General features: G+C 43.3%; 1 protein-coding gene across 1 annotated transcript in view; it reads left to right on the top strand.

The window, feature by feature from the left end:
• nbas (NBAS subunit of NRZ tethering complex) overlaps positions 1 to 20067 on the top strand; it is a 188844-nt gene that overhangs the window by 136424 nt on the left and 32353 nt on the right. The window contains exons 47-49 of the mRNA XM_030405478.1: positions 2020 to 2210; positions 6539 to 6628; positions 7711 to 7894. Coding sequence (XP_030261338.1) covers positions 2020 to 2210; positions 6539 to 6628; positions 7711 to 7894 — 465 coding nt within the window. The remainder of the gene's footprint in view (positions 1 to 2019; positions 2211 to 6538; positions 6629 to 7710; positions 7895 to 20067) is intronic.

The following is a 20067-nucleotide window of genomic DNA, read 5'->3' as shown; positions in this document are numbered from 1 at the left end:
TGATGACCTTGGTGCAACATTAATTATGATGTTCCAGGAACAACAAGAACATGAGTCACTAAGCTATGACATCACAACAGCAATGATGTACCTGGAACAACATTAATTATGATGTTCTTGGAACCACACCGACACCGGTTTATCAGATAGTCCTTTTGACCTCTGTGCCAACAGGCACATTTCAAAGCATCAATCTACATTCCATCCAAGTCCTTTTTTTTGGTAAGGTCTGTGGTGACAGGGTTTCCTTCTAGCAGTTTATACCCAGAACACCAACAAAAGAGAGCATCTAAGAGTCATCCCAACATGATTCCCGAACCACCTCATCAAGCTACTCTCAGTAAAAACCCATCACCCTGTGAAAAAAGCCCCATATCTGTCACTTGTCTTCTGAGACTTTCTCAAGTCAGTATCCTAGATTTATGATCATGAGTTAGGATCGGAACACAGCATTGAGTGCTTAGTTTTATGAACACCCACTGTCCCTAACTGGCACTTAAACTCCCGATCACTCATGAATAACAACGAAAGACACTTGATCTTCTCACTTTGCAGCAGGTACTTCCCCCCAGACCAGTACTCAAAGATTGAAATTTTTTCGAGAGATCACAGTGCTCTCAAATTGACCCCCAGTCTTTATCTTTATCACCCTCAGCTGCCTAGATCACAGCGAGCATTATCTACAAAAAGCCACCCAAATGTTACCCAGTCAGACACTCCTGTCAGTCCTAGGCCTTGGCCTTGATGTTCTGCTAATGAATGTCACATGTCATGAATGTCATAAATACTATATTATGAATATCAATAGAATATTGGTATTCATCACAAAATGCAGAAGTGACAAGGGGGCATGCTTGTCTGAGTGCAATGCCAAAAGCGGATCGAGCTTGACTCAATATGCGAAAAAGACAATGTAAACCTGGTGAGAAAATGTCGAACACATGCCAACTGTTTCTCAAGCTCTTGAGAGATTGCTGGTTTTAAAGGTGCACTGTGTAAGAAATGCCCACCTATCAAATTAATGCGCTAAACAAACAGGGGGCAGCATATCACCATGGGTAGCTGCTAACTGCTGCTAACTGTAGCTGTGGTTGGCTAGTAAGCTCAGTTAGTCGCGCAGCTTGAGCTCAGAGGTGCCGGACTATCACAACTTGCGGTATAGACTGGCTAGAGTCTGGCTGGTAAACATGATAACTTGGTAGATATCTCTTCAACACAATACATAGACATAGGACTTTTGCATTCTTGGGTTGCGGCAATGAGAGGGGCCAGCCACCCTCAGATCGAAGCTCTTTGCAGCTGCTATTGAGATAGAGGCTTTGAACGGGATCTATTCTGACTCCATATACCGGCCGTTTGTTTACTCAGAGGGGAGAGCAATGAATTCATTCACTCTCATTCATTCATTCTCAGACCAAAAAACAGCATCAACAATCATTTTAATTTCAATATAGTATACTGAAAATAATTTAAAGGAAGTATTTGTATGTTATTGGCAGATACACATGTATATTTAAACACACATACACACACAGACAGATGCACACATGCACACAATCAAATGCCACGTTTGACATTCCAGGTTGAGCTTTTCAGCCGTTTCTTATTGAAAGAGAGAAAAACAAGCAAAGCAGTGGAGTGTGGTGCAGAGGTTGGACAGGTTCAGGCCAGCGCTGCCCTTTGGGTTAATACCTGTTGAGAACAACAAACTTTACTCAAAAAAAACTTTGCAGAACTGCACCAGAACTACACTGCTTTCACTCGATATGAAAACCATATCATATCACTATTTTCCACAGTCTTTTTCTCTGGTGTTTTTTTTTGTCTGCCATCGCACATTAGACTTGTTTTTCTCTATTTGTTACGGTAAATGTTTTAGAATTTTTGGCAAAGGCTGTGAACTTCTTTATTGTGAATTTGTCCGTAATTTCCTGCTTTTTTTCCCCCATGAAATATTTTCCCTGTCAATTGAAAAGTGTTTGCACTCTCAACCACTCTTGTTTTGTTTCTGTTTCCCAGGATTATAGTCAACTTTATGATCTGTCCCGATCGGAGAGGTCAAAAGTGCATGAGCTAGCAGTCACCATGGCAACTGATGGGCAACCCCTGGAGCGCATTGGAGAGCTTCTCCGCGTGGCTGTTGGACCTCTTGACCTGTCCGTCAAATCAGTGCTTCGTGACGCAGTGGAGAGAGTCGTGGCCGCACTCAGGTATTACATCTCTGTTTGCTCCATTTTTTTAATTAAAGACACAGTAGAAAACAAAAACTCGGAGGCGGTAACATCAAGTCCTGTCAAAACACATGTACACAAAATCTTCCCATTGACAGCGTGCACAATGAAACAGAGAAGTCTGGCCGTGCAGCAGAAGAAGACGTTTTTCAGCATTTTGGAAAAATACACTTTTTGCTGTCTTGCTGGGAGATATATAAGAAAATCTATAACACTCTCATGCCTGTGCACTAACTGTGGAGCTGGAGCTAAAAGGCGTTTAGCCCTAGCCTAAAAACTGGAGTCAATGGTGAAACTACTGGCCGGCTCCCTATAGAGTTCAATAATAAGTCTAACAACCCTCCACAATTGAAATATTGTTTAAGCGATATTAAGCAAAATTCATGGAGTCTCCACTGGCCATCCTCACATTATCACATTAAGTCTTTTATGCAGACTTCACTGCAGATTTCACACAAAATAAGACATTTTAAATTGCTACTACACTGTAAGAGAGACTAACTTGAAAAGTACAATATATACTTTTTAAACTGCAAAACCAAGAGAAATTTGTAATTTTATACAAGGTAATGGTGTGTTTAATTTAGTCCCCTGTTGCAATAACTTCTAGGGAAGCACTGAAAACACCACATTATAGTATAGAGACTGGTAGGAAGTCTGCAAATGTAACTAAATTAAGGATGTATTAAAGTGAATCTGCATACAGCATCGTGGGCGGGGCCACAGTCATTCCCATCAAAAGCTAACTTTTGGACTTTTTGGGTGTAAAATTACCTGGATCTTCTGCAGAGCTTCTGCACACTTGAGTATTTTGTTGGTCGATTGGCAAACTTCCAGTGAAGTCATGCTGTAACATGAATGGGGATGAAAAGATGTTATCGTGCAGCTCTTCTAGACTTTACAGATGTCAGCGGACCAAATGGATCAAATCCTGACAACTGAAAGTAGTTATGTTATGGTGGTTGTGGCACTCTAAAAACAAATGTATCCACCGTTGCTCATGGAACATTGTGTTTTTGGGCTAGTGTGCATCACGTAATGTTGTACTTACACACTTTGGCCACTGTGTCAAATTGGCCTCAAACCCGGGAGCACTTCTTGGTGGCTTGGTCAAATTGTTTGTCTTGTTTTCATCGTTTTGATTGAGAGACCCCTAGATCTCTAGATGTCCTAGGCGGAATAAAAATAAACTAAAACTCTATGACTAAATTCAAATCAAAGTTATCTGTTTTTTCATCATCATTTCATTCATCATTTAGCTGAAATCACAACATGTTTTGCTCGAGGAGTCCGAGCATGAGTCAAGTCTACACCTGTCTCTCAGGTTAATGTTTGTTTTTGTAGATATCACTGTTGTTTTCACTGCCTTGTATATCATAAATGTTCTTGCTCACTGGTGGCTCCCCTTCAAGCCTTGAATTGTTGAGAAAATGGTTAATAATAAGCATTGACAAAATTACACCGCTGTAGGCTCATGCACCGTGCGTTCCCCCAAAATATCACCCACTGTGACAAACCTAACTAGGGAAGAAGGAAAATGAAGCTGTCAGGTTCAAACGTGTATTTCCCTTTTTCTTTATTTTAATCTCTTTCACATTTGCTGTCATGCCTTGTCAAGCAGCGTTATCATCTACGCGCATCCCTTTCATACCTGTCTGGTGAGATTAAATACATATGTTTGTAAAAATATGTATTTTTGAAAACAGGTCTGGTGTAGATCAGCCTCTATATCCACCTCAAAAGGTGGCTGTATGATGTGTATTCTAAAATATTGAAGACCACCCCAGCACACCGCCGATCTCTGCTGGTTGTTATCCCAATATATACTGTATTTTGGTCCACTTTCGGCTCAGCATGTTGGTGGGGGGGAAAACACTGTCAAAACAAATGCCTGAAGTGTTGAATTGAATCTACAGCTGCTGCCTGTGGGAGTTGGACTCGCAGCATTTTATTGGTGTCTTCCTGCTCACCGCATTCAAAAAAGAAGGGAGAGATGATTCACCCTGACACATCTGCAGAGCTGCGGGATTTTAGGGCCAAGTAAAAAAAACACTTGGATGGTGTACAACTGAAAGGAGACACATTAAACTCATTTTCAGGTTCACGATTTCACTTTGGGTTGCTACTAGAATAGGCTAACATGCTTTAGTGCTCAAAAAAACACATCAGTTTTCTTAGACTGTCCAGTGCTGCAGCTCTGTATTCCCCCTCTGTCTGAAACGCTCCTGTCTCTTTAAGGCCCCCCCTACTCCTGCATACTCTGATTGGTCAGCTCACACATGGCTGAGTCAGCACCGTTTTCACAGAGCAGCTGTGTTAAATCAATTTTGACGTGCCAGACTCGCCGCTAGGCATAGAGTGCAAATGTGTGACATGGTGACGTAGTGGTGTCACAGAATTATAGGCGGGGCTACTGACGAGGTGTTTATGGAGCAGTGTTTTCTGTGTGTCTTCAGTTTGTGCGGACTTTGACCTTTTTAACTTTGAGAATCGCTTACATTGACAAGAACATGTAAACATAACACAAGTGAAAAAAAACAAAAAAAAGGCAAAATGTATAATAGGTCTCCTTTTTTATCTTAATTATTGATGTTATTAAGAAACAGGAAACCAAACACATTGTCGAAAGATGTTTTCTTTTACCATAGGCTGCAATGGAAGGCTTATTTGCAGACGTTGTTTTTTCTTTTTCTTTTTTATGTTTGTCCTCTATGACGGACCAGGGAGCCCAGATTTACTGACAGGGCCAGATATCACCGGGCCATCTGATTGGCTTGATAAATGAGTGCCAATCGCTTTGATTATATTCCTGCCTCATTTCCTGCTTCTTTATGGCTGCTCAATGGCGCATGGTGCAGATAGATGGCACCTGCAATTTACGCACACACATACACACCAGAGAATACTTGTGCACGCGCTCACTCACACACTCCTAGTTAGGCCGACATGAAGGCACTATCCCTAATGAACACACACGCACATGCTTTCTTTTTTTGCATGCACACGCTCTTCCCCTTTCTCCGATTCATTATCTTCTTATAATTAATACAGCCTAATACAGCTGTTCCCCTCCAGATCTCACTCGGCTCCCACAGCAACACACACACACACACACACACACAGCAACACACGCACACAGTAGTGTCCACGTCACGGCTTTCACAGGAGCGTGTCACTCAGTGCTCTTGCATATGAATATCCCCTTTATGTATTCGAGTAAAGGCTCTGTGCATGCGTGCGCGCGTGTGAGTGTTTGTGTGCGTCTGTTGTTGCCGGGCTTTTCGTTGTGTTTGGCAGGTATGAATGAGCCGCTCTTGTTTTTGGCTCTCTCGGAGCCTTCAGTCTGGCGCAGCAGGCGTACCTGAGCCTTCGCGCTAATGGCCATCTTTTGTATCTGTCATAACCGTTCTGCATTTGTGTGTCTTTGAAGGAAAAAAAAAATCTTAAGTGGTAAAAGGCAACAGAGAAAATGCTGTGTTGTCTTTTCAAACCTTTGGCAGATTATTTGTATGGTGTGTGCATGTGCGTGCATTGTGTATTATGCATGTGTCTGTTGGTGTATGAATGGGCCTTGGCACATTTGTGTGTGTGTGTGTGTGTGTGTGTGTGGGTGTGTGTGTGTGTGTTGTGTGTGTGTGCGTGTGTGTGTGTGTGTGCGCGCACGCACACATGAGCCCGGCAGCAATGGGGAGTTGAGTCAGGGGAAATCACCCTTTTTTTCCCCCCTCTTTCTGTCTTTGTGAAAAATGGCCTTCTGCTCGCGACATACAGTACACACACACATGCGCACACACTGCAGCAGAGCCCAGAGCCACACCACGAAATACACTAATGACGCTGCAGAAAAAGATCACACATTACCTTTTTAAAGCTCACCTATTATGTGCCATTAAACTTCATCTCATTTACACCTGATTTGAAAAGAGGAGCCTCTTTTTTTATCAATGCTAAATGATTAAATTATTATATATTCTGCTGGATTTCACCAACAAACTCTCAGGCCCTGTGAGCTTGAAACGCTGGGGACGGGTTTAAATGTTTTTTTTTTTCTGTTGCTTCATGTCCCTAGGACTTTAAATAATTCCATGATGGTTAATTTTTACAAAGCTGCGTTTGCTTCAGACATTTAATCGCTGCCAGACACGTTTTTTAACTAACTCTGTCCCTTAGAAGAAAAAGCCTTTGATTTTTCTTTCTCTCTTTTTTTCCGCAGTTGTTGTCCCTCTTTATCGTGTTAATTTAAAAATCTTATCTTAATTGGCTGAATTATGTAGGGTGATTGTGGCGATTGTGGTTTGTTTTTTCAGCGGAGACCCAGACGCCCTGACAAATTACCCGCAACCCCTCAGGGTCCTTGAGGCCATGGTCACCGCTGTGCACAACAATGTCCAGACCGGGTAAGTTATCTCTGTCTCCAAACACACTTTTGTCCCACTGTATTTGTATAAACCTCCTATTGAAGACATTCCTCGCCACTCTTAAAGAGGCAGAAGGTCATAATAACACACAAGTTAGGTTTTTCAGTCTTTAAAGATGTCTCTTCCTCCTCCTCTTGCCGCCTCTCTTCAACTCTTTTCACGACCGGAAATGAACACCTGCTGAGTGCCAAACGCCAGTAAAATGTCTGTTTGATAGTTGAATCAACACGAGGCACCTGCCAAGCTGTCTGGCAGCTTTTGCGCGCTGATGACTTTTTGATATCATCTGTTATAGTCTGGTCAGCTCATTTGTGACCATCAGACAAATCAACATGACTCCTGATTCGCTGTCGGTCAGTGAGGTCACACAAATTGCGGTATAATCTAAACTTGGATTGGAAGCTCCTGATATTTCTGGATCAAAGGACCAGAGTGTAGGATTTAGTAGCATACAGCAGTGGGGCTACAGATTGCAACGAACTGGAACACCCCTCGTCTCACCCTTCCTCGCTGTGGCACAACAAATGTGAAAGGCCCTCTCTGGAGCCACTGTTTGGACTGTCCATTCTGGACTACTGTAGAGACACTGTGGAAGGAGACCCACTCCCTCTGTAAATACAGAGGGAGTGATAGATATAGATTCACAGTTACAGTTTTGGATGATTATACGGTAATGAAAATATAATTCTGAATGTTGTTTGCTGTTTTCTGCCAATTGATACCCCTAAATCCCACACACCGTACCTTCAAATGTCTAAATTTGCTTGGATTTCTACATTGAATCTTTTTACGCAGGAAGAAAAAAAAATGTTTTTTTTCTGCAGGCTTGGAAGACATCTGTGTGTCTTTGAAAAACTTATTTTTTATGGTGGAGAACATTTTCCTTGGCAAGCTTGTGTCATTTTTCAGCCTTGCGCGAGATGAGCCAAAAAAACTTAATTTAGGCTCCTGAACACTTATTTTTTTATTTCTCCCTTTCTCCTTACCTCTCCATCTCTGTCTCTTTATCTCTGGCTCACTCCACCTGTCTGACTGCTGTCCTTCTCACCCTCCTCCTTCAGAGACAGCGCTGTGACTTCCGACGACCTCCTGGCTTGGCTGCATCCATTCTGCGGCGACGCGTCGCTGCCCGTGCGGCCTCGGATCGACGTGCTGCAGATCCTCGAGAGTAACTTCAGCCTCCAGGACAGTGACGTCCGTCTCCTCCTGCTCTACAGAACTCAGGCAGTTCTCAAAGACAGAGAGGTAACACACATATCCAGGCAGTTGTGACTCATCAGCCGCTCGCTCACAGTGCGAGTGTAAGAGATTTTTAAGTGTACATTACTTGAAACAACTTTAATCCCAAGCACTCTAAAAACAGAACACCGGTACTAGATCTGAAGGAGGCTGCAGATGTCTTTACTTTCCTGCGAGGTCATAACATTAAACGCTGGACCATAAATTTTGAAAAGGTACTTGACATTGATCAGCAAGGAGAAGAGATACTATAAGCGGATGGAGAGCAAAGTAGAAATGTGGTAGTGAAGACGTTAGAGGGTGGATAAATCACTCACTCATCCCATCACGGAACATGTGAGTGTTGACCCATTGTGTAACATTATGGGCTTTTAGCTACACCAAACAATGTGTCCTGCTGAAAAGGTAAGTTAGAAATATTTAATGTTTATTTAGCTCTGACAGTACAAAGCTGAGATCATGGTTCTGGTTTCTTTCACCCATGATTTACAAATTGAAAACTACTGTATGTCTCTTGAGAATTTTATAACATCTCTCCAGAAAGAACATGATGTGCTTGTAACATCTCTGAGGTACAGTATTTCAGTATTTCAGCTGTCACAGTTGTCTGAGACCTTTGCAACCAGTTGTGTATTTATAGAACCAGTTAAGAATAAACAATTGTGTGGGCTTGGAGAATCTGATTTAGATTGGCAGTTGTGCATCTTAATTTGACACAGTATTAATATGTGTGTGTGTGTGTGTGCGTGTGCGTGTGTCACACACTTCCTGAATACGTCTCTCTTCAGTTTGTAGTTTTATTTAAAGACATTCTAAGAAAGATTAATGTTTGCAAAGCACTTCATAATCACACAGAATCAATTTAATTAAAGACACAACCTTGAAGACAAGTATACAGTTGACAGGTCTCGGGGAATACTACTGCATATGTACTAAAGTAGTAGTATAAAGCCTTTTGCGGCTCCAGAGGAAGCTGCATGTAATCTGATAAAATGCCTCTAGTGATGTCACTCGATGGCTAAATTGCATTGTGGGTAACATCCCTTGAGGAAATTTATCAGACTACACGCAGCTTCCTCTTGAGCCAGGTAAGGCTTAACACAACTTTTTTCACAGCAGTAGTACTTATACCTATAGCCCACTTTTGATGGGTAAAATTGGTGGAGGTACCCTTTAAATTGAATGTGTGGAAAAAGGTTGTCTGTACTTGAGGTTTCTCACAAGTGTGTGTGCCTTGATCTTGGATATTTTAGTCTTCCTTATAGAGATGAATTAGCTTGTGTGTCTATGTACATGTAAACTCAATATAGTACTATGTATTATATTCAAGGGTTACTAAATCCTCTGTACAATTACAGCTGTGTTTAACACACAGTGTGTGACTAGGTTCAAACATGCTTAGTGTTTGCACATGCGTGGCTCTGCGTTCCTCCTCCCCCTCCTCCCTGGTGTAACTTACCATTGAATAGCTAGTCATTAAGTTCCCTGACTGACTAATTAGTGGCCCGGACTGGTTAATTAATGTGCAAATGTATGCGCACAGCTGTGGGCCATTGTCAGCGCAGGTAGACAGGTGTGTGAGCCTGGACTTTTTAACTAATTGGGTGCACTCCTGACATTTGGCAGGCTCTGATGAAACGCACACACACACACCCACACACACACACAGGCGGGCACATGTGTGCGCTCTTAAGGGAGTGTACATCCAAGGGATCAGTTAATTAATCTTGTTAAAGATTAAGAGTGGGACTTATTTCAGATGAAGTGCTATTTTCTTCCTTTTCTCTTATTCCTCCTAAGGCGACTCAAAGATCTCTAAATGTGTGAGCAGGGTTTTTGTAGGCAAACGTCTCATTTAGCTTCGATTATGCAAACTTTTTTGTTAGTTGGAAAGATTTTTTGAATATCTACATCTGTACTGTTACACAAACTCAAAGCCGCGAACAAACACATCCGAGCACGCACACACCCCCTCTTTAATTATTACAGTTTGCCTCCTAATTGGAGTGAACGTTCATTGTTTCCGCTGGCTGTTGCCCGGCACAGTAATCATGTTGGCTCGGCCGGTGCCACCCGTAAGCAGCGCTGGCACCATGGCAGCACGCTGGTGCCCGGAGGCCATGCCAGAGACGCGACCCCGTCTGACCTCATCACGACGGCTTAGAGCCCGAAAGAGGGGGAGGTAGAGGAAGAGGAGAGAGAGAGAGAGAGAGAGAGAGTGTTGCAGTTTGAGAAAGAACGTCAGGCACTGACAGAGAGACGACAAGGGGGAGGGAGAAGGGAGGAAAAGAGCTGGTATTGTTCCCTTTCTGTCCTCCTGGTCCCTCAACTAATCAGCACAACTCCCTTATAACTGTGTCCCACCGGCTAACTGAGAGACGCACACACACACACACACACACACGCACACACACACACACACACACACACACACACACACACATACACATATTAACCACTGTAGCCATGTTTCACTGCATACTCAGCCCAACCGTGGTGCAGCGCACACGCACACGCACACGCACACACACACACACACACACACACGCACACACACAAGCACACAGACTGCCTCATCTGATTTCCATGACAACCGTGCCATCAAGCCACTGTTTGTGAGTGAAACTGATAACCAGTAGTACCTTTAAGTTGGACTTTCTATCATCTTTGCTTTCCTGCCACTGTCTGTTTGCTGTTCTGACAACGGCGTCTGATTAGTGTAGCCGCAATATAGCTATATGCACACACACACACACACACACAAACACAAAAATACACTCGCTGCTGAATGCACAAAAGTTTCCATGCATTAAGGTTCAGCACACAGGAACACTGTGTATGCGCGCCGGCTGCGTCTTAATTGAGGAAAAAGATGTAAATGGAAAACAAGGTGGAAGAAAACGTCGCTTTGATCTCAGGAATGAGTCTCTCCTGATCCTCTCCCTCTCTCTGTTTGTCTGCCTGTCTCTGATGTGCAAAGTGTGCAACTCCACCTCTCTCTGTCTTCCTCCCTTTCTCCCTCTCCTCGATATCAATAATCCTAAAACGTTGTTGATGAATCAGAAAAAGGACAGGAAAAAAACTGTATTTTGCAAAGCCCTCGGGGACCTCGAGAGTTATTCATTTTGTATTATTATTTTTTTGTTAATTTAACTTTAGAAAGTAAACTAATATTTCAAAAGTGTTTTTTCTTTTTTTTTCTTTTTTTACCAAGCAATTCCAAGAATGAGCACAAAATTAAAATTGGTTTGTGATCAAGAAAGAGCCGATTAGCGGGGATGAAACTACAGGTTTTTAATTGATCAAGTCATTATTCAGGATCAAAATGGCTGTCATTTGTCCCTTTCAATGTGCTACAAATTGGCCTCTGTAATTGCCATTGATAGATTACAGACATTATGCTAGATTTGCATTATATTCATCTTTTTTCTTCCCTAAAAACAGTCAAAGGGTTTATGTAGAAATGTGGATACTTAAAAAAAATCAATACAACAAGAATACAACAGAGGGGCATAAAAAGCAAGTAATTAGATGCAGGCTTGAAATCGCAAACCATGAATACTAACTCAGATTTTTTGGGGGAGAGGGAAACGGATACAATGACAATGTCAAGATGTTCTGCTGTGACATTGTGTCATTACTATAGTTTCTGAATTATTGTTAAATGTACCTGAGAATGACGGCTGACAAGGGATGAGCTAGCGCACCATTACTGTCTATCTGTATCTGCATCTGTTCAACCAATTTAAGACCCTCTGTTGGTCTCCATACTTGGAATGGGTGGGGCTGAAACTAGAAGTTGGTGGCACCCAAACCAGAAGTGGTCCGGACTGACCTGAATCGGGTAGTTTAATTTACATCATTTGTACCAATGATGTATGATGTATTGCTCGTCTCAGCTAAGTACTTGCTCAACCCTACAGCTGACCTTTTGTCGGAAGGGACAAGCAGAAAGAAAATTATGACATTCTTTTACAATACAATGGGTCTAGATTTGTTGCCAAAAGGTGATATAACTTGCATGACTCACCGCTGATATAGATTTCTTAAGATTAGCTCGGGTTGCGACTGCTTTGCTTGGAGAACTTCCAGGCAGTTGGCAGCCAGTCCGACCGAAATGATCAGCAGCAAATAGGGTCAACAATAAAACACTTCTAGCCAAAAACAAATAGATTCTTTTAAAATCTAATTCTGTAATAAAATATTGCATTTTTTTTTTTCAATTACAGATTCTTTAAATTCTTCTTAGACCTCACTTTTGTGTCTCTGCCCCAGAAGCACTTAATGGAAAAGCTCGACCATTTTGGACGTGTGCTTTTTTTTTCTTACCTGCTGAGAGCTAAATATATCGCTACAGCCATTAACTGATTAACTTAGCTTAGCAAAAAATAACAAATTCAACTAAAGAATGTATGACAGGGGCTGTATCTTACAATTCATATCAATTTACATGTATTAATCATTTTTTATTGGCCATATGTGTGTGGATTCAAATTTGAAAATGGGGCCTTCTCTGTCTCACTTGGTTGTCTATACAAGCCTGTGGATGATTTGTCAAAGTTGTTTTTTGCTGCTGGACTGTGGATTTCTTTGTAAAGCACTCAGGTCAGATATTCCGCAGGAGGCTGTTCTTCATTATTGACTGTGTGGAGTCAGGACAGAAGGTGCAGCAGGTCTCTGGCCTGGAAGTCCCTGCATGCTCCTGTTGCCAGCATGCAGCTGAAGTCCTGGGCGGGGGATCGGTGACAGTTTCTCAGATAGTTGGGTGCCCTATGCTGCAATGAACTCTCCTGCCATTTGGAGTTTGGTTCCTTTTGCTGTCCGAGAGATGTCTCTTGCTGTTTTTAGTCATTTTGTGTCTCTCAGGGAGGAGTCTTGAAGACACCGGGCTGGCTGGAACGGTTTCCAGTCACATGCAAATTAAAGCATTGTTGATAATCCTGCAATGTTCTCGTCTGTCTGCAAAAAAGTAAATAAACATACTTCATACTTCCAAAATATCTAACTATTCCTTCAAAAGGAAGTAGATTAGCTTATAAACTTTACAGAGAGCTTTGAGTTGCCGGTGTAACTTTGTCTAATAGGTCACAGCCAGTTTAGTATGTACTTTATATAAATAATACACTAAATATGTCTTTGGTATCTGTCCTCCTTTGCTGGTGTTCATCTTTGTCTGATGAGCTGCCAGCAGGCTCTCAGATGTCTGACAACGGGGCTCGCAGCCTGAACTAATGTCTGTGCATCGGCATCACCAGGGACTCATTTAAACCACCTTATGTTTGACAACAAAAGGACTTTCCCTTTAAAACTGCGAAAAAACAGATTTTTGGGGCCTCCGAGGAGCACCCGTAAAGACAACAATGACATATTTTCACTGCTCAAGTTAACGTGGCAAACAGTTGTTAGCAAACAGTTGCCCACAGTTATACATCCAACAAAGCAACATTAGCAGCCATATGGAGCCATATAACTGGCCACCTGGCAGAAGTAACTCCTCTTTAACTCCCTTTTTTTGTTTTGCACCTGAGGGAAATATCTGCCTCTTTAGGCGCTAAACGTCTGCTATGGTCACCAGGTAGCTGCTAACTTTTTCTAATTGGAGCCAAGTAGCTTGTGTACAGTTAAATTTTTGAAACTTCTACTATAAAAACAGTTGCCGCAGTGAAGTTGAATGATGTTGAACGATGTTGAGCTAAAAGATGCCACTTCGAGCGAAACCCATTCACATTACGCATAGCGACTGTTGTAAATAAACTCATTAGGTAGCACTGCGTTTGACAGATCTGACGTTTATGGTGAGTAAAAGGAAAGAAAACTACAGGGATGGATCCGACGAAGCTGTCATTATTCCTCTGAAGTTGATGGAAAAAGGCGGATGCTTTAGTTCTGTTCTTTCGTCTTTCCTGATGTCCTTTATCCTCGAGGTCAGAGGTCACTGGGTCTGTGTGAGTCTCTGTGCACTCCAACATAGACACGGAGAGCCTTTTGACTAAAGCGTCAAAGAATTCAGTTTCTTCTTATAATCATGTGTACATGTGTCTTACCAGTGGCTGACATATCTAGCTCATAGAATCACTCGGGCATTCATACACCCTCACTGAATTTCAATTCACGCTGCGGTATCTGTGATTATCGCCGCTGATTTAGCTCAAAGGTTATCGCTTCGACGGCTCCCTCTCTCTTCGTTTTTTCCAGTCCCCCGATAACCCGGTTGTGTTTGTTTCAAGGCTGCATTGTGCATTCCTACAGATCTGATTCACTTACTGTGTAATCCCCCCCCTCCTTGCCTCATCGCCTTGTGCGCACACCTCTTTGACAGCACGTCGAGACATCCTTAGATCCCCGCAGTGTGTGAGGATCTGAACAGTCTTGTCGTCTTTTCACATTGGCTGTCCATGCGCTCCCCCCACTGCCTGCCTGTATCTGTCTGGAGTCTGCATGTTTCTGTCTATACATCCTAAAACCATGTACAGTGTTTGTTTTGCACACCCGAAGAGACGAACGCGCGTGCGTCGCGGCGCGCAAGCATGTGAAAGCGCTAGACGGACGCTATTATGATGAATGCTGTTTAGCCCAGTGGTGTCCAGGCTGGGTCAGTCCGGGCCATGTCAGTGGAAAAGGCCACTGCATGATTCACAGCCGCTGCCTCGCACACACACCCAGCAATGATGGATCAGAGTCGGAACAGAGAGAAAGAATTAGAGATGGGGATGGGGGGGTTTGTAATGATGGATCAGACACAAACACACAGAGAGAACGATTCAGAGGTGATATTAAAACAGAAAAAGAGAACAACAGACCACTTACCAATCCAATACATCATTCTTCCTCCCTCCCCGAGCATCCCAAAACACACTACAGGCACAGACACCTAAAACGGGAGGTATTAATGAGCTCCATGGAAATGCTGACATTTAGATAGAGCGGAGGAGGAGGGGGATGTCATGCGGGGGAGGGCGTGAGAGGTGAGGCCGGGGATAGATTTTGTGACTTCATTTTGAATGATTAGTCATAACAGCAGGGCATCCAAATGTCAGCACCGTCAAGATTGGAGAGTCTGTTGTGTCTGTGTGTGCATAGTGTGTGTTTGGCCTTTATGTCACTAATGACAATATACTTAGGGTCATTTGTTTATGGCATTTCACAGACAAAGAGGTGACATCTGAATGGAAGCGTGCGCAAGTGTGCGTGTGCACACATGCGTGTAAATGCGCTGCCCTCTGTGCGGTAGCCTCGATAATTTCATGTAATTACCGTACTGAATCCAGTAGCTGTGCACCGAGGGTTATAGCACACACGTCGATAAACACACACACGGTAAAGGAAGGTGAGACTGGTGGTTGCATCAAGGTCCTCACCCCTAGGTGCACTCAAAATGTGGCAGAGCTGAGAGGAAGATCGCGCGCGCGCGTGTGTGTGTGTGTGTGTGTGTGTGTGTGTGTGTGTGTGTGTGTGTGTGTGTGTGTGTGTGTGTGTGTATGTGTGTATGAAAAGCCATCATCTGAGCTCATCAACAGCGATAGCTGATTCATGCTACAAGCCCCCCTCTCTTCCTGTCAATGTCACGGATCATTTGCTGTAACACATTGTTTTGGTGCTGCTGCTGTTTGGCCTTGCAGTGCGCCGTCGATCTAATATGGATGAACTGAGCCGAGCAGAGCCAAGCTGGCGGTGTGTAGATGCACTCTGTCAGCCTCCCATCTGCAGCTACGCGGCCTCGGGACCCCACGCTTTAACCCAGACTTGGCTCTTTTTTGACTTTGTCAAGGCATATTTTATTTCTTTCCCTTTCATTTTCCTTGAAATGATTTTGAGATGAGATTTGATCAAAGTTTTCAAATTTGGCACACACGTCGCATTCAGTCTCAGAGGTCTGCACCTTTATCTTTCCCATTTTTGAACAATTTTTCTTATCACATTTCTGCTTTGGAAACACAGGCGGACGTCGTTCTAGGGGGCCCTTCCAGTGGGAAAAAATGTCTGTCCCTGTCCACATCTGCTCGGACACTTTTGTTGTCACGCAAAGTTACATGGCATTAACTTCTTTGTTATGCATGTGAGAGCCACATACTGTGAGAAACAGATGGCTGTTATTCAGATCGCTCTGCGTGCATACTTTCATTCACATCATTCCGACATCCAGGCACAATCAGCGCCCCCTTCTCTTTCCCGTGTCTCTCTGTTGGGCTCCTATTTCCTCGGTCTGCCTTTGTTCCTCGATTCTGTTGAGACATAGGATGGTGATTCTCATTTTGTATGCACCAATTAAGCAGAAAATTACAGAACTCGAGCGTAGCTGGACTCGGTGTAATGAGGGTGGAGCATATGCATAGATGCATCTCAGTCAGATTTGCCATGTGAATTGGCATCCAGTCCACACCCACACATAGTTGGGCTGCAGTGTCTAACATGGGGTATTAAGAGCTGTGGAAATCTGAGGTGTGTGAGTTTATCAAACATCCCACTCTACCTGGTGTATATTTAAATACCAAGGCCACAGTTCGAAGCATGCAAAGCCTTATTGACAAGATAAGCCTCAGCCCTGACAGACATCCAAGAATAACGATGAAAGCAGACAAAGGGATGCACACAGATGGACGCCAGACCATAACTACAGCGTTTGTGTGATATGACAGCAATACAAACGGGAACAGAAGTGTCGTTTGACAGCTGTCTGCAGCTGCTGACCATCGCCACTTTGACACCCTCAACAAACCCCTGCGCAAACACACACTCACATATTCCATATTGACAAATGGGCGGATGGTGCTTTCGTGATCCAGTGTCAAACGAAGTTAAAAAGTGGAAGAGAACTTCAGGAATCGCCCCACAAGAGATTGTGTGGGGAAAAGGGGGGGGGGGGGGGGGGGGGCTTTGCAGAGGTGAGGGCTATGTGGAGAGGAGAAGCCAGACAGTGAAGCTGAGACAGATTTGTTTGATGAAAGCGAATGAGCCTGAACTGGGAGGGAGAGGGTTATACAAGAGGAGAGCGAGGGAGAGGAGAGTCTTTTCCCCAAGTAGATAAATAATAAATGTGATGGGGTTGAGTGAGCTATCTTATGGCCGCACTCTAATACAACAGGTCAGGGGTCATTGTCTTGATAGCCAAGCCCCGGCTGTAATTCCACTTGTTTTGGCAGCTTTTATCTCTCCCCCTCGGCTCCTTTGCGAAAACTTTATTTATGCTCCGCTTTTTAACTCGGAGCCGGGAGAGAAGAGCACAACACTTTGTCATCTCGGTGGGATCGCCGATGATTCAGTCAAAAAACACCTTAGAGGAGGCAGTGCAATAAAATAAACAAGAAAAGAGGGGATGTGCAGAGGGAGACAGACAAGAGGAGAAATAAGGCGAGAAGAGCCCGAGGATAGCTGAAGTGATAGGAGTGGGCAGCACGGAGCCAGACGAGAAGGAGGGAGGAAGACGGTAAAGTGTGAGACGAGGTGGGGGCACTCATGCACCATTATCTCTTTTGGCACGTTGCTTGCTGCGCTGAAGCACCAGGTAAAGGCTTTACTCCGACCCGGTATTATTCATCCTGAGCATATGTGTGAGTGTGCATCCAGTCCTCTCACATCCTCAGCTGAGAACGTGCTTTTACTGTGTCTAATTTAAGGCATCTAACTGACACTCATCTTAAAGGTCCTCTATTGCAGAAATGTCCTTGCCTTTTTTGCTATAAAGCAGCTGATGGTGTTATAAAAATATTGTTAAAACGCTCAATCTACTGAGAAATGCACAGAAACCGGGCTTCAAATGAACCGTCAGCTTCTGCAAGGTTGTGATCTTAGAAATCAGACAAATTGTTTGCTTGATCCGGGGTTTCGGTGAATGATTAGTAATTGAAAAGACAATGGATTGCGAAAATCCAGAGGAACATCCAGCCCCATTTCAAGCTAAAGCAACACATTTGATAACCTATTTTGCATAGGGTACATTACTGCTTGATGGCACACATTCATTTAAGCCTGGAAGTAAAACACGCTGGATTTGATCGAATTGTAACGTTAGCTAGGAAGTGTTTTAATGCTAACAATAGCTAATGTGTTGTCAAATATGATGTGTTTTTATGTGTGTAAGTGCACACACATCCCATCATTCAGTATCTTCTCGTCTCCCTTGACCTTCCTTTGCATCCTGAATATTCATCAGCCCCTATACGCATGCATGATTAAGGAGAACTTGGCACAAATGGGTTTAATATTAAAATATACCGTAACGGCAGCTTCTGTGTGTGCCTGCTCGATTATTGACGTTCGTGCGTCGAGACGCTTTCAAGCTACAAGCGCTCGTTCTTTTCCTCCCAACCTTGATTTCCCCATCCCGTCTCACCACTCCCCCTTCCGTGTTTTGTCTCTCGTCTCTTATCTTCCTCTTCTTCCCCTCTTGCGGCGTGTACCGTTCTGTATTCTCAGGTGTCATGTTGTACAGTGTGGATCTTCCCTTGACTACAGGGAGAGAGCAAGAAAAAAACAGAACAAATAGAGGGAGAGGTTAGAGGAGCTGTATTTGTTTGTCACTGCACGCATCTTGTCATGTCATACTTAGCATGTATAAGGGTGTGTGTGTGTGTGTGTGTGTGTGTGTGTGTGCGTGTTTGTTTGTTCTTCGCGGGCATGCGTGTCTTTATCTGTGCGCGTATGTTTCCTCTGCATGTTTTATGTGTTGCACTTTCAAGCCGTAATAAACTCCCTAACCCCCCACAGGCCCCGAGGCTTTGCCCTTTTGGTGTTTGCTTCTCTTTGCTCTCATTTTTGTCTGAAACCTGCGCTCTCTTATCATCCCCGCTCACTTTTCTCGCCATCGCTCATCCTCCCCCTCGCTCTCCCGGCCTCTCTCTCCCCTTGTGAAGTGTGCGACCTCTGCAACTTTATTCCGCCCGTCGCCTGGGACATTAGCCAGAGCGGGTCAATGAATATTGATGAGCTCATTCGGAGCGCACTCAGTAAAGGCCAGACACAGAGATCTCTGGATCCCACGGCTCCACCGGCACTCCCAGTCCAATACACTGACATGCTCACATCCCGTGTCCCCCCCCCCCCCTTTCCCATCCCTCCCTCTCCCTCTCAGGTCAAGGACTGAGATAATTGCCAAGTCACAGAGAAGATTATCAGGCAGATTTGTTGATGGGGGCAAGAGTTCGCTTTTGTTTACCTAGCGCCTCATACAAATTCAGGAAGAAAAGATGCACGCTTGACTTAACAACCTCACGAGTTGTGTTACCTTGATTGGATTCGCAGGTGCAATGTCACTTATGATGCAGGTATTTTTAAATGCATGTGGTTTCATAAGACAAAAAAACATACAAATAAAAAATTCTGATTAAAGGTAACACCTGCATCTTAATTGTTTTGTTGGTTTTTGCTTGTATCTACGTTCCTGTGTGGTCATTATCATAGACCTTGCAGTGTCAGGGTTAGCCTGTTTATTCTTGCTCTAATTTTAGTAATCGTTGACCACTACACACTACTATTTTCTGCACAGACAGCAAGAACCGTATATCAGGTAAAAGATAGCCACAGCTAGCCTTAGGTGAAGCTATAACTAGTTTTTCCTTTTAGTGTATATCTATAAATGAATACTTTAACTAAATGGAGCAGCTGCTAAAACATTTAAGAGAAAAATATCCGGCGAAACTTTTGCTCAAGCAAACATAACCAGTAATTATGCTCCTATTGAACGGAATGATACAATTTATTATTTTGATTTTAAATACAAAAACGACCCTCGCCAAGAACAGACTTGCTTTTCATTCATACAAAAGACGGCATCAAAATAACGTAGCATTTCTTTGACATAGTAGTTAAATTGGACAAGCAAGCTCAAAGGATCCATTTTTAAGTCCAGTAAATGCATAATTTGGGAGCTATGCAGGCTCTATGGCAACAATTTTCGTCGTAAGATAAATAACCTAAGAGGCGTAAAATTAAGACATTAAAACCTTTCTAGCTTGCCAGCCAAAGTTTAAACCCTTTTTACTTAATTGTACTGCACTGTTACTGCCTCTTATGGGCATTGTGTATGTAAATATGGAAACCTTAATGAAATATTCACATCAATGTACCACTGGGCTGGCAGGAGCACAGGTGGTCTCAGGAGAGGGTCAGTGGTGCTGCCATGTTTAAAACAACACAGTGAAAGTGCCCTCTTGAATGCTCCTTATGTATATAAAAATGATAAA

The sequence above is a fragment of the Sparus aurata genome, chromosome 22 (assembly GCF_900880675.1).
Source record: "Sparus aurata chromosome 22, fSpaAur1.1, whole genome shotgun sequence".
In the NCBI taxonomy this organism is placed as follows: domain Eukaryota; kingdom Metazoa; phylum Chordata; class Actinopteri; order Spariformes; family Sparidae; genus Sparus; species Sparus aurata.
Note: the sequence above shows the minus strand (reverse complement) of the source record. Positions and strands in the feature narration are given on the sequence as shown.